We start from the raw sequence: 15460 nt of genomic DNA on the forward strand, positions 1-15460 counted from the left end.
TACATTTATTCAGAAGTCTCATAGTCTAATTGCTGGATTCCTTGTTAGAGAACTTTTAAGACTGTTTTGCCCTGTTGAGTCAAATACTTTTTATATTTTCAGAAAACAGGCATGGGTCTTATATTATCTATACCTTTCTGTTGAAAATGGTGATTCTTAATGTCCTCTGGCCTGTTATTGGAAGTATAAGGGGCTTGCACAAGTCTGAGGGGCATTTTTTATTTTTCTTTGTTTCATGATTTGTATTGGCCAATAATTTAATCAACAAGTCTTTAATCTATTGTGATGAATCTATGTATTGTACTGGGTTGTCCTTTCTGTCAGTGAGATGTACTTTACCCTAAGACAGCTTGGCAAAAGAAACCAAGTTTTACACTCCATTGGCATAGCTTTCAGGGTTACTTCTGTGCCATCATAAGGCATCAGAGCAGGGCTTAGTACAGTGTTCACTATTATATCCAAAAGATAGGCATTTGATTTTGAATGAGCCCATTAGATGTCATTTTGTAATGATGATGATAATGACTAGGACAGGAAGCTTCCATTCTCAAAAGTAATCAGTCATCTAGTTTAGCCCCTGAGACTTTTGAAGCTACATGCTTATTTTTCTGTGTACTAGTATTAGAAGATAAAGTAATATTTGAAAGGAGATCATAGATTTGGAGCTTGGAGGAGACTTGGAGGCTCTAGATTCCAATCCTGTCTCTCCCTCTGTGGTACTTCTCACCCCCTACCCATGGATGAGGAAAGTGGTATGAGAAGGTTAAGTGACTTTAACCCAGGTCTTGCTGATTCAGGTGGACTGCCTTCCTCACCTGCTGTGCTCTCTCTTTCCCAGACTGATGACATGGACCAATAATTTATTCAGCTCAGTATTTCAGTTTTCTCCTCCTTGACATGAAGATGCTACAACTAGGTCTTCATAAAGTGTTTCCTAGGAACATTGGTTGGATTAATGCAAGTCAGCTCTTTTCTCTGGCTGTTTACTTAGCGCAGAGACAGTGCTCAAGAAGAGATTTGGTATTTTGGTGGTGTTTCTTATCCTCTCATTAATCGTTTTTAAGGGTGATATGAATGCTAAGTCATAATCACCTGTGCCTTCTAGAGGAAGCTTAATTAAAAGCTCATTTTTATTTTGGTCAGGATCATTGCCTAGCTTTTTTAATATATAGTTAGATTTTCTAATGGTACGTGAAGAAGGATTAATTCCAGTTCTGTAAGCTGCTGTTTTGCCCCTCTGATTTCTTACAGGTGTCTGTGATCAGAGTTTTGGGATTCATGTTGCAGAGCTTGCTAATTTTCCTAAGCATGTGATAGAGAATGCCAAACAGAAGGCTCTGGAACTAGAGGAATTCCAGCATTTTGGGAAGCCTCAAGAATCTGATGAAACAGAACCAGCAGCCAAGAGATGCTACGGCGAGAGAGAGGTTGGTCAGTTTGTCGATCGAGTTACTTAAGCTGATAAGACTAACTGCATGATGAAGTTCACCACAGTCACCATATTACCACCCCGGAATGCATGATTATTTCCATCATGAGGTATTTCAGTGAATAATGATTAGCTTCTATAGAATCTGCTATATATAAAACAGTAAATCAAGTATTTATTAAGCGCTTCACTATGTGCTAAGAACTGAGGACACAAAAACAAACGTGAAAGACAGTCTCAAGCTTCAGGCAGCTTGTGTTCTAATGGGGGAGATGGGAAAATGGCCTAGGGGAGAGGAGAGTGTGCATATTTGGGGAAGGCTGCTTGTGGGACAGTTTGCAAGTCCAAAGTAAAGTACGCAGGGCTGGAGCCCCTCAGGAAAGGGCAGTCCTACCTTTCTCCTTCTCATAGATCTGTATGTGTTCGGAAGAGAAAACAAAGAAGAAAACTTCAGAAATGGAGAAATGTGCTACACCCCTGCATTGATCTAAGTGTGAGCCAGATAAATGTTAGGAAAGGAATGGTACAGATCAATTAAGCAAGCATTATTAAGTACCTTTTGTGTGCAAGGTGCTAGTGATACAAAGTAAGAATGAAACAACCTCTTACATTCTTTTGAGGGAATCATCATATATATAGAAAAGTACCTATGAAATCTGTACAGAATAAACGCAAGGTCTTGGGGAAGTGATGTGAGAAGTGGGTTGGACCACTTACCTCTGCCCAGGACACTGGTGAAGGTGCTTAAAGAGGACTAAATCAGGGTGCTTTCCCCCAAGGCGCTGATCATCTCTATGTGAGGAAACAAAACTGCCCTAAGGAATAGACAGTATTGTAAACATTATAATTTCATCCATTGGTATGCTTCCTTTACCAACATAGGGTGTAATCCCTCCATACTTTAGTAGAGAAGCTTACAAAACTATGCACCTTTTGGTGATAATAAGCCTTTTTGAACTTAGGCAGAGTGTTGCTCAGGCAGAGTGATTCTCTGATACATGATCTGATTGTTGCCAGGCCGGTACTTGAAACTGCCAGTGTGATGGACCCTGTCGGACTATACCTATTAATGCGACCTTAGAGAATCCAGGGGTTATCTGTATACCCCACTGAGAGATGTTCTGGTATATCTTCAGTGGAGAATCCAACAGATGTACTAATTTGGTAGAGACAATAACTTAGAAAAGAAGATGATGACAGCATCGTTTTCATGGAGAAGAGTTTGATCTTGAGCTAGACCTTAAAGGATGGGAAGAATTTAGATAGAAAGGAGTATGGCAGAGTATTTCCAGGCTCCATGAATGGAAACACATACATACACACACACTGAAAAGGAGGGTACAATTGAGTTATCCAGTGGTTCTCAAATTTTTCGTTCTTATGACTCCTTTCCACTCTAAAAAAAAATATATATATATATATACACACACACACACACACACACACACATATACACACATATTTACATATATATACATGTGTATGTATGTATATATACACACATGTATGTATGTATATATACACACACGTGTGTGTGTGTGTGTGTGTGTGTGTCTATATATCTCAAAGACCCAGAGAGCTTTTGTTTATCTGGTTTGTATCTATTGTTATCTACCATATTAGAAATTAAAATGCTTTGATATTATTATGGAAATATTTTTGACCTGGTAGATCCCCTGAAAGATTCTCAGGGATTCTTAGCGTCCCTAGACCACACTTTGAGTACTGCTGTATCATCTTGTAGAGTAAACTGATAATGAAAATAAATGCAAGAAATAGTTTTGGTTTTCAGCTAAATTAAAAACATAATTTTGTGATATCTGTTCATTTGGTACAATTTTAGTTTTTGCTTACTACGTTTTATTCTTACATGTTCAGACGTTAATTGGTGATGTCATAGAGTATTACTTTAGAATTAAAAGTCTGGCCATTGTATTCAGCTTTATGACTTTGTTTCTATGGATAGAAACATGATATACATCAGAATTCTTTATATTAGAATGAGAGAGGTAAGAGATAGAGACATTGGATGTGATCTGCACTGATGCGTTATGTAGCTGAATCCAGATGTTCTGGTTAATTGACATGCTTTTCAAACACTCTGCTTTTACTAGTGGTAGGAGTGGTGTGGAGTCGATGTAGCTGATGTTTCGGTACCTTGTTCCTCAGATTCAGTGCATCAGTAGTAGTTTGTTCCTTTGTGAAGGAAGGCATTTTTTATTTTCTTCAGTAATTGCTGGGGCTCTTTACCTCCTGTAGATAGTCTCCTTCTCTTTGCCTTAATGTGCTGTATTCGGGGTCCTAGATTTAGTTGGTGAAGTGATTTGTGCCAGGTCACACAACTAGCAAATGACACATTTGGGATTCTCAGGTTCTCCGACTCCCAACCAGTTCTTCTCTCATGACACTTCTTTGCTGTGAAACTGCTAAAAATGTAGTCTTTGGGCCATAAGTGAGTTATAATTGCTTTTGAAATGAGCCTTTAACCTGAAAATACTGAGCTCATTAAGTGGCCCAGGACTTTGATAACTGTGCTAGTCACCAGCATGCATTTTCTCTAGGAATTGAGTAGAGTGTTTGGTATTACATTTCAATAAAACCCAATTTATGGATTTGGAGAAGATATTTTAAAGTCTAATTGTGTGTTCTTTTTTTTTTTCCCCCAGCAAGGTGAAAAAATAATTGAGACATTTCTGGCCAAGGTAAAGGAATTGCCTTTTGCAGGAATGTCTGAGGAAGGCATCAGAATCAAATTAAAACAACTGAAGGCTGAAGTGGTATCACAAAATAACAGTTTTGTGAATGAAATAATCTCACGGTTAAAAGTTACTCCATGAAAAATTCCATAGTGGAATGAACAAGATTTGTAGATTTTTTTTTAATTGTAGAAAGTCCCCACTGTCTATGTTAATGCTTTTGTAAGGTTTTGTACTTTTCCTTTGGTGTTTAGAAATGGATGCACACAGATTACTGAATAAAACTTTAGTATTATGTTTCTTTAAATTACTTGTGTAGACATTTATTTTGAAAAATTGAAAAGCAATTCATATAGGCCAACCTCCTCATTACAAAGAAAAAGGTGAGTAAGAGAGTGCATAGAACATTGAATTATCCAAATACAGGAAACACTACCCCTGCCTGCTCAGTGTGAAGAGATATACTGCACCAAGCACTAGTGGCCCTGGGCCAGAATGGGACAGTTAGCCCTCAAGGAGAAACATCCTAAATGCATTTCAGACAATCAGGAAAATGATTTGATTGTGGAGTTCAGTTATAATGGTGTTAAGGAATTTTTGAAATTATATTTGTTTTGGACAGTAAAGTACAGGGCATGTGGTCCTGGGAAGAGCATATGAGGTTTGAAGATTTGTAAAAATTATACTTTAGTATAATATAGACTTTTCTAAAAGACACATTATACCTACTAATAACCACAGAAGCGCAGACACAAACTTTCAGTGATGCTTATGCAAAGAGATGAAAACTAGTCAGTCCTTTGAGTAGACACCAGGTGGTCAATATCTAACCAGCCCCTGTCACAGATGGCAGTTCCTTAGAATTGAAGAAACTTAAAGAAACAAGTGGCGTATGGCCTTTATCAACTTCGAGCATATTAAAGCTAAAAATGGTGCCTAGAGAAGCTCTTACAACTCCTCCATTTTAGAGGAGGGGTTCAGAGATGTGCCTCACGTCACATGGTGAGTCCTTGGCAGAATCAGCCCTTCGAGTCCAGGTCTTCCAGCTCCCCGTCCGGTGTTCTTTCCATTACTGCTGCTTAATGCGGCTTGTTTTCTGCTCAAATCTAAGCATTGGCTAATCATTTGACAGCAGTCAAGGGTAAGAAGAGTAAACTTCCTGTACTTCCACTACCAGTTTTCCAGTTTTTACAAATTTAAATGAAGTTGGCAAGTAGACACATACCCCTACTGCCTGCCTTCTGCCATCCTTAGGTCACCTTGTCCAGAGCAGAGACTGTTTTGCTACTTAAGAGCGATATTGGCTGGAGGTTTAGAGGTAGGCTGAAATTTATGACCATAATGGGACTTGTTTGATTGATAGATTTTCTATGGACTTAATTTTCCATATTCTCCCCTCCCTAGTACTAACTGTGAATGGTGTTAACATTGATTTTACTACCTGGATAGTACAAGCTGTATAACTGGGGAATAGGGCAGACTTGTAAATAATGTGTTTTTTAAAAAAATTTGGAAAAATTGTACTTCTGAAAGGCAGAGTTGACTGATCAGTGTACATATAAAAGGCAATGAAGATTTTGAGTTTAACATTCTATTTAAATAGTCTGTCTCTTGGTAGTGACAAAAGGAGTGTTGTTTAGATCACTGTGAGTGAAAACATGGTTAAAATTAAAATCATCTTGCAGTTTTAATTGCTGGTGCTTAAAAAAATGTGGTGCTTTGATTCCAAGGACAAAATTTGCAATGCAGCAAGCTCTGGTAAATCAATTCAGTTCTGTAAAGGTTTAGTGTCTAGTTTCATTTGAAAATGAAAAGGCACATAATAGACCTGCTTAAAACCTTTCTGAGACCCAAGCTTTATTTATTTTGTGAATATGCTAATGAGTCAGCTCAGACCTTCCATTATGATGGGTACTTTATATTGGAATCACTTATGTAAAACAGAAGATTTACCAATTTGTGACCTTGTCATGGACAGCTTGTGTTTTATGTTAATTGTAATGTACTTCAGGCTCCCCCCACACCATCTGCAATAACAACAGAATGGTACCCAAAATACAGATGTTACTCAAGATTCAGGACCAAACTGTGCTGTTATTACGAAGAAAGCTGGGGACCATTTACCATAATCTTTGAGAAAAGACTTTTTTTGCTCATTCACACTACGGTGTTTTCAGAAACTTGGCTCTGAGATTCCATTAGAGATGCAGTATCTTTTTGTAATTGGTGTTCTCTGCTGTTCTCTCCCTTTCTTTCCTTAAAGATGCTATTTAGAGAGAAAATATCTTTGGGGTAAAAGAGACCTTTGTTACAAAGCACATTTACAAGAATTGTGTTTTGAGGTACACTGTGTATTTATTTGGGGACAATTTTTTCTTGTCATCTCAGAGTTCTATGTATATTAAAGGCACCTCGGGAGGCCTCTTGAGTATTAAATGCATTTTATCTTCATGGTCTTTCTGCATTTAACCTTTTTGCAAAATGGCTTTTGTCTGTAAATTGTGTCTCTCTGCTGATTCAGGAATTTCTTGTTATTTTTACTTATTGTATTCTTTGGATGGAACAGTGTGTATGGCATGAAGTATCTCTTGCCCTGGGCCTTCAGGTGAACTGGGGTCTGCTTCCTCAGTCCCCCCTGCCCAGAAGACCTATTTGTACCTTGTTCCCAAAACCTGTTTGTACTTAAACCCTAATTGCCAGTTCCCCGTTTTGTAGATGCTACTGTTCATTGGTGCTTTTTCAGCACCCACTTTCCTCTTTCCCCTTTATCCTTTGTCTCCACACACTCAAAATCACATTTTAGGACTTACAGGGGAAATGAAAATATGCAAATTCAAAAGCTATGTACCCTGGTCAGCTGATTAGAAGTGTATATATAAAAAGGAAAGCTAACAAGTCTTTGATGGTTACCTGAGCTTTCTAACCTGTTTCTTACCTAAAATTTCCTAGGCTTGATTTTAATCCTTTCAAGGCTGAAAACTACTCATCAGAGGGTCTCCTAGAATATCTCTAGGGAGTTTTGACCACTTGAACTGTATATATGCAGCTCATCGGTCCATTCACAGATTTAGAGCTAGAAGGAACCCCAGAGATCATTCCGTCCAACCTCCTCATTTTATAGCTAAGAAAAGTGAAGTCAGACAAGTCACACACAAAATAGTGGCAGGGATCCTCTTCATCTAGATTTAGTGCTCTTCCCAGTATATTACTTTGTTATTCTTCTGATCCTAGGCTCACTTTAGCCATTTGGGAACCTTCTGATGGTATAATGAAATTTTGGTGTTCCAATCATATTCCTAATTAGTTAACTGATTTTCCCTCACTAAGACAAACAAGGAAATAGAAATAGGTAAACAGGACAGTGCTTTCTTGGCTCATATCGGATGAATTTATAAGAAGCCAGATTAAGCTAATCAGAAGTGTATATGTAAAGAGAACATACCCAGCTCTAAATTGAATGGTGCCTAAGCTTTTTAACTTTTAACTATAGTTCCCTGTGCCTCTATGTCACTCCTAAAGTTTAGTTTTCCAAATTGGTAACAGTTATCAAGGACTTGCTCAGTGCGAGGCATTGCTATACTTTTCAGGGACAGCCAAGATAGGGTTGCTACAATCTAGAAGGTAGAAAATTTGCACAAATAACAGCAACAAAAAAATAGGTGCAAAACAGTGTTATGTGAGGTCCAAAGAGGAAAGGTCATTATAAATTGATAATCAAATCTTCGTGGTTTGGGCTACTAGGTAGTGTAGTGGATAGTGTTGGGCCTGCAGACTACAAGACTTGAGTTCAAATGTGGCCACACCTATTATCTGTATAACCCTAGGCAAGTCACTTAACCTCTGCCCTAGTTTCCTTGTCTCTAAAATGGGGATAATAATAGTATCTGCCTCCCAGGTTTATTGTGGGAATCAACAAGAAAATAACAAGGTCAAGAAAAAAAACAAGTGCCTTGCAAACCTTAAAATACTATTTAAATATTACTACTGCTTTTTATTTGAGTTAGAGTATATAAAAAGTGCATAGAATTTCCTAAGAAAAGAATGACATGGAATAGCTTGAACAAAGACTCAAAAGGTCAGAAATTGAAGGAAGAGTGTTTTGTGGAAACAAAAGAGTCTACTTGGATTGGAGTGTAGAAGTTATGGCGGAGTGTGTAAAAGAGGAGGGTATTTACAGACTGTGGAGAAACTTGAATGCCAGGACATAAATTTGAACAATTTAGGTAATAGGGAACCGCTGAAGATTTATTAAGAGAAATGACAATTTCTCAAAATAGGTTTTTTCCTTAACATTCAGAATGTTGTTTGTCCTTTGTTCTCGAGGACCATGACATCAGGGAGGTGATGCTGTGACATGCAAGAGACTTCGATTTAAGTGAGGGAGGGCTGTGCAAGGACACCAGCTTCACTCTCTCCTCAGGAGCCATCTGGGTCCAGTGGCCAGATATAGATCAGAACGACTGGAGATGGCATAGGATGCAATGGGAGACCTTGGCTTTTTAAAGCTAATGCTTTTTTCATGTTTAATGGCAGGAAAATGTGAAGAACATTATCACTGAGAATAAAAGTCTATTGTTGGAGTCCTTGAAGAAGAGAATAACAAAGTAATATCTGTTTGAAGATAAAAGAAACTGCAATAATCCCTAGCAAAATTGATACCTAAAATTTTGGAGATTATTCATTGGTACTGCAAAAGCAAAGTATTAGGTGAAACAGCATTGCAGGGGCAGTTCCATGCAGTTGGTCCAGCAAGTCCGCGCAGATTTTTTGATGTTACAAGGAGTTTCGTCATAGTATTATATTGTGGACAATAACAAACATTAAAAATGGCACCATAAGGTTTCTGTCTGTCATTCTTGCCCTTTCGCTCCTAACAGTTCTTGTTCTATTCTGGTAGTTAACTCTTGGAGATAACGTTTTTAGTCTTGATATTCCCCCTCACCCAGTGTAGTGCCTTGTATAGTACACATGTAAACAAATTGTTGAATGATTGCTATTGAATTAAAATTTACCTGCTATGTCAGTAGCTTTTATTCTAAAAAAAAAGTTTTAAAAATAAAAATCTTTCCCACCTCTATCCCATTCCCCCCCAAAAAAAAAACCCAACAGAAACACTTCTAGATCTTTTGTGTAATTAGACTTCCTCTGTGATCTCCGATGATAATAATAGAGTTCAGAGGGGACACATGCATCATCTCTCCATATTAGAATGTAAGCAAGTTTATCCTTAATGATTATTCTTTTAGGTTTGCTTTTTTATGTTTCTCTTGTGTTTATTTCAAAGTTTCTGTGTAGTTTTGGCTTTTCCACAGCAGTGCTTGAAAGTCCCCTTTCATTAAGGACTATTCCCTGTTTCTTCCTCTTCCCCCCAAGATCATACTCTTTTATCCTGCCTGGTATCATTCTTTGTTCCTTCTGAAATATTGTATTCCAAGCTCTCTTTTCCTTTATTGTGGTGACTGCTAAATCTCTCATAATCCTGACTGTGGCTCCTTGGTGCCTGAAAACTCTTTCTGGCTGTTTTCAGTATTTTTCCTTTGACTTTGAAGCTCTGGATTTTGGTTATAAATTTTCCTAGTTTTCATTTTGGGATTTCTTTCAGGAAGTGACCACTAGGTTGTCTTTATTTGCAACACTCCACCTATCCTCACTTCTAGGAGATCTAGGCAGTCTTATTTTGTGATTTCCTGAAATAAGATGCCTAGGTGTTTTGTTTTGGTGTGTTGTATGTGTTGGCTTTAGCTATGCCAGTGATTCTTAAATTATCTCTTCTTGATCTATTTTGCAGGTCAGTTCTTTCTATGAGATACATTATATTTTTTTCTTTTCCAGTCATTTAGCTTCTTTTATTTATACATACAGACATATATATATATATATATATATATATATATATATATATATATATATATTATTTTATTTTATTTTATTTTGGCTAGGCAATGGGGTTAAGTGACTTGCACAGGGTCACACAGCTAGTAAGTGTCAAGTGTTTGGTCTAAGGCCAGATTTGAACTCAGGTCTTCCTGATTCTAGGCCTCTTCCAGAAATATTCATTGAATTTGTACCCAACTTTTGTTTTTCTTTGAGTCTTTGCTCTTCTTCTGTGTTTGTATCTTGAGTATCCTTGTTACTATAATAACTTTTTATGGTGGGATTCTTTTTCTGTTTGCTCATTCTTACAGTCTGCATATTTCTGGAGGGAGTGCCTGGGCTGGTCCTGCTGCTTTCTTGGTCTATTAATTGTTATGATATCCTAGGATCTCTGGGATAGCCCAGACTGAGGACCTGTAAGCTTCCAGTCCCACCCAAGTGCTCTGATCCATGGCACAGCCTGATTTCTGAGCAGCATGCCAAGAGGATTGCCTTGGTTGAAGTTCCAGCAGACTGTTGCTAGACTCAGCTACTATCAGCCTGGTGAAAAGCTCTGTTGGTTCAGTGACGGAAGTGCAGGCTCCCCTTTGGGCTTAGGCTGGAAGGAAGTGAGATCCTGCTCCACTACTGGAATCTGAGCCATATGTTTGCTAGTTGCCTTTGTACTTGCTCCTCTCTCAGTACACAGCCCTGGGCTCATGACTCCACCTTAAGCTACAACACCACCCCTAGTCACCGGTTAGTTCCTTAGTGTCCTTTGGATCTGTGAACCAGAACTGAATAGGGAGAAAAAGAGCTGTCAGTTGGCCCCTGTTGCTGCTCCCTGAACAAATTAAGGCTCTTCTCTGCTGTATCTAGACCTCTTTTTGCTTTGGTGCACAACCTCTCCCTATACTAGAAGGCTCCATGTAGTCATTGCTGCCTAGATTCCTATTCTCAGTGTATGCAGAGCTCTGTCTCTCCGTGCCAATCTGGATTGGAAAAAGAACTCGGTGATTTTTTTTTTCTTTGATTTCCTCATGAGGATTTGGTCTGGTGCGTTTTCTAGATCTCTTTGGAGGAGTTATAGGGCAAAGCTTGGCCACTTCACTAGCTTGGCTTCACACCAAGCCTATAGCTTTCAGGTGCCCATGGACACAGTAGTCTTATGTAGGAGGATATATATTTAAGGGATAGCACAGGGAAAAAATTATCCTTTGAAAAATCCAACTATTTCAGTGTAAGTTTATAATACCACCCTTACCTCCTGGAGCACAAAGCATTAGGAGCCCTTCATTTTGCTTTGCTTGTATTAAAGCAGATTTTCCCTCCTCACCAGGAATATTGTTTTGTATGAGAACAAATGGTTCATTGCCCAAATTCAGTAAACGTTGAGAGCCTATTTTTGCTTTGGGCAGATGGTTTGTCCCTTCAGAAGTGCCTATGCACACACCCGCACTCACCCACTCACTCATTACCCCCATACCCGCACACACGTAATTACATCTAAGGCTCTGAGAAATGTGACATTCTGGTGAACTATGAAGACTGTGGTCTTCAGGAACTAGGATTAAGGGTTGCCTTGCCATTACTTCTGGCATGAGCTGTAACTTGAAAAGAGTTTGTACATTTAGAGCTGAGAGAGACCTTTAAGAACATTTGGTCCAAACTCATTTTATAGAGGAGAAAATTTAAGCCTAAAGAACTTAAGTGATTTGTCCAAGATTACCCAACAGTAAGTAATAGAGCTAGGATTCCAGCTCCTGCATCTTTTAACTCCAAAATCTGGTACTTTTTTGCTTGGACTTAATTATTCACAGCATCTAGTTCCCACCCAGGTAAACTTAGTTTTTGGAGGCCATCTTAATGGTTCAACTTTGAGGGGAGGGGAGAGATCAACTTTCAGGGCAGTTTCTTTTAAAGTTTGAACAGTGGAAGCAAATTATTCAGTAGAATTTTTGGCAATGACATGAAAACAATAAGTGTTTTCTCTATTATTAACATTGGACACATTCCTTCCTTGGGCTTTTGTTGGAATTCCTGATGATCAGTCAACTGTTGTGCTTGTGTGGAAAGAGAATGAATGCAAGCATACAAGAATGCTTCCAGGCACAGCAGAAAGAAATTAAATTTGACTAGGGATACATGCCTACATAATATACACACATATATGTGTATAAACTGTATATACATATATGTGCATTATAAGGGATTGAATTATCCCTCCCAGAATCCCAGATTTGGAAAGGACATAAGAAACCAGCTAGTCCATCCCACACCTGAACAAGAATACCCTTAATAAGATCTCCCAAGAGTGGTCACCAGCCTCTCCTTGAAGATCTTTAGTGAGGGGAACCTACCACCTCCCAAAGAATATTAGGTTATTCTGATAGTTTATTTTGAGGCTTATCGGGGTTAAGGGACTTACCCAGAGTCATGCAGCTAGTAAGTGTCTGAGGTCCTCTTGACTCCAGGGCTGGGTGCTCTATCTGCTGCACCACTTAGCCTCCCCTGCTCCATACATCAAGAACAAATGTGCTTCTCTTTAGCTTCTATTTATTCCTTCCCTTGGGAGCTCTGATGTCATTGAATTGGATTTGGATGGCTTCAGTGGAAAGTAGCACAGGACCAACTACAGATCCCTGGGACCTTCTTAAATTGACATTAAGTGATTAATAATTCTTCATTGGGTTCAACCTGTCAACCAGCCCTGAATCCACATATGAATTGTTGCGTGGCTCATGTATCTCTAACCTACCAAAACAAAGAGCCTGTCAAATGCTTTCAAAAGTAAAAAATAAAGGCTATTCCTAACATTTCCTTCAATTTACCAGTTTAGAAAACCCTGTCAAAAAAGGAAATACAGCTATTCTGGCATGATGCATGAAGAAACCAAACGTCCCTTTGTTGTCACTGCTCTTTTGAGAGGTTGACTAACCATCTTTTGAGCAATATTCTAGAATGATGGTTATTGAACTTTTTGATTACTTTCTTTGTCAAAAGACTCTTAAATATTATGGAGAACCTCTGTGCCAAGAGCTTTTGTTTATGTGGGTTACATCCATTGATAATTACTGTATTAGAAGTTAAAATGTCAATATTATTATGAAATGTATATCGATGTCTCAGACCCTCCCCAAAAGACCTCAGTGATCCCTAAAGGTCCCCGGACCACACTTTGGGAGCATTGGTCTGGAATTTTGCTGGAAGAAACTTGCAGTTGTAGAAGCTAATCTCTTCCCCTTTTTTGAAAGTTGATACATTTGTCCTTTTTCCTATCTTCCAGTACCTTTTCCTCTCTCCATGATCTTTTGAAGATTGAGAGCAGCTCAACAATCACATTTACCAATATTTTCAATTCCTTGAGTTCATCCAGACTTACTGACCTGAAGTCATCAAGGGAACTCCCTTAACATCCCCCTTCCTGTCTTGGGTTTCAGCTCTCTGTTGGTTATTTTTGTTCAGTCCATCCTGGTGTAAAGATTACTTTCTTTGGCAGGGGGAAAAACTGAAGCAAAACACTTCTCTCCCCTATGATTCCATGTGCCCTGAGTAGTAATGATCCTATCCTTTCTTTGATCCTTCTCTTTTCTCCAGTATAGCTTTAAAAAAAAAAAGCCAGACCAAATCCCCCCAAATTCCCTTTTTTGTTTTCTTTAGCTTTGCTAGTTAGCTTCAACTCATTTTGAGCTTTCATAGTCCTCACACCATTCATAAAGTTCTTTGCAACACTTCTGTACTCATCCTTGATTACCCTAGGTGTTACTGTATGTTTCCATCTATGTATTGTCTGTGTGTACTACAAATCCATATAGATCATTGTTCCTTCTGTATCCATGCCAGTATTTTTAGACTACTCCCCCTTTTCCCTTTACCAGAACTATTTCTGTTTGTGTCTTTAGATTTTCTTCTTGAGAATTTCACATCCATCCTAGATTGACTTCCCTCTAACATTTTAGTCCGTGGGATTCTGTCTATCCTTTCTTTGAACCCTTTGAAATTTGCTTTCCCAGAGTCTAGTGTACGTGTCAGATAAGATCTGTCTTAGCCCTTACAATCAATCAGTAGCTGAATGCAGTCTGTTCTTTCAGAACATGAGTACTCTCCTTTACAGTCACACTGACCCCACCTTCATTACCTTCAAGACCTCAGTACTTTCTAGACTGATTCCTGGAGCCAGCTCTTAATAAATGTTTGTACCTTTTCCCCTGTCCAATCCATCCTGCACATGGAGCTAATCACATCATTCTCATCACCCAAGTTTGCAGCATCAATCTTCTTGGACACTTATTCTCGCTTCTTCCCATCCCTCCGTCTTACTCCTTTCACTCACATGGACAACACCCGATTCAGGCCCTTAACACTTCTCACCTGGACAATTACAGTAGCTGCCTAACATCTCTCTGTCCCTTTCTTCCACATCTTTGAAACTGTCACTAATGTAAACTTCTTAGTACACATATCATGCTAATTACCCCATTTTGCAACCTAAAAGTCATCCACAGCTTTTCACTGTTCCCTCAGCCCACCACATCTGTGATAGAGTGGGAAAAGAAGTTGGTTTGGAGCCAGAATGACCTTGGCTTCAAATCCCAGCTCTTCTGCTTACCGACCTGTGCGACTCTGGGCAAATCACCTCATCTCTCTTGGCCCCAGTTTGTTCATTTGTAAAATGAAAATGTCAAACGATGTGATCTATAAGCCCCACCTCCAACTCTAAATTTATTTTCCTATTACCTTAACTTGCTCTCCCCTCAGTTACCACTTAAAGGTAATGCTTAAAGTCTTCTCCAAGAGACTGTATAGTGAAGAGACCAGGTCGTGAAAGGGTTTGCTGATAAGTTAACTTTCCAAGTTTATGTTAAGAACAATCCTTTACATTTTTATAGTGCTTCATATTCAAGTTATTTGATGCACTTTTTGTTTGAGCCTCATAATGACCTTGTGTGGTAGGTAGGGCAGGCATTATTTCCATTTTGCAGATAGAACAGCTGAGGTCCAGAGTGGCTAACTTGCCCAAGGTCACTTGACTAGTTAGTGATAGAGCCACTTAATAGAACTCAGGTCTTCTGATGCTAAAGATCTATTTCCCCTAGTAATCAATCAGTGACATTTGTCTAGTGCCTCCTTGGTGCCAAGTACCTTATTAAGCAGTGTGGATACAGAGACAAAACATAAGTAGTCTTCATCCTTAAGGAACTTACATTCTACTAGGAGAAGCAACATGTACACCTGTAAGCGTACACACAGAGTAGATACAGGGTAAATAAAAGGTAATTTTGGGTGGGAGGAGAGATACCAGTAGCTGGAAAGATCAGGGAAGGCCTCACATCGGAGGTGGCATTTCAGCTGGACTTGGAAAAAAAGGATGCTAAAAAGTGGCAGTGGCCACTAAAAGGAGTGAGTGTATTCCAGGCACTGGGGAACAGACTCTGCAGAGGAGAAAAGAGAGGAGCTGGAATGTCATAACATCATAGATTTA

The 15460-nt window shown here is 38.9% G+C and overlaps 1 protein-coding gene across 2 annotated transcripts in view; it reads left to right on the forward strand.

Annotated features, from left to right (window-relative positions):
- MSH2 (mutS homolog 2) overlaps positions 1-4432 on the forward strand; it is a 63010-nt gene extending 58578 nt beyond the window's left edge. For both annotated transcript variants that reach the window (XM_021001266.2, XM_078149501.1), the window contains 2 exons: positions 1252-1427; positions 4096-4432. In XM_021001266.2, the coding sequence (XP_020856925.1) occupies positions 1252-1427; positions 4096-4266 (347 nt within the window). In that variant the 3' untranslated portion in view covers positions 4267-4432. The remainder of the gene's footprint in view (positions 1-1251; positions 1428-4095) is intronic.
- The last annotated feature ends 11028 nt before the right edge of the window (positions 4433-15460 follow it).

Source organism: Phascolarctos cinereus, unplaced genomic scaffold (assembly GCF_003287225.1).
Source record: "Phascolarctos cinereus isolate Bilbo 61053 unplaced genomic scaffold, phaCin_HiC Scaffold_2;HRSCAF=192, whole genome shotgun sequence".
In the NCBI taxonomy this organism is placed as follows: domain Eukaryota; kingdom Metazoa; phylum Chordata; class Mammalia; order Diprotodontia; family Phascolarctidae; genus Phascolarctos; species Phascolarctos cinereus.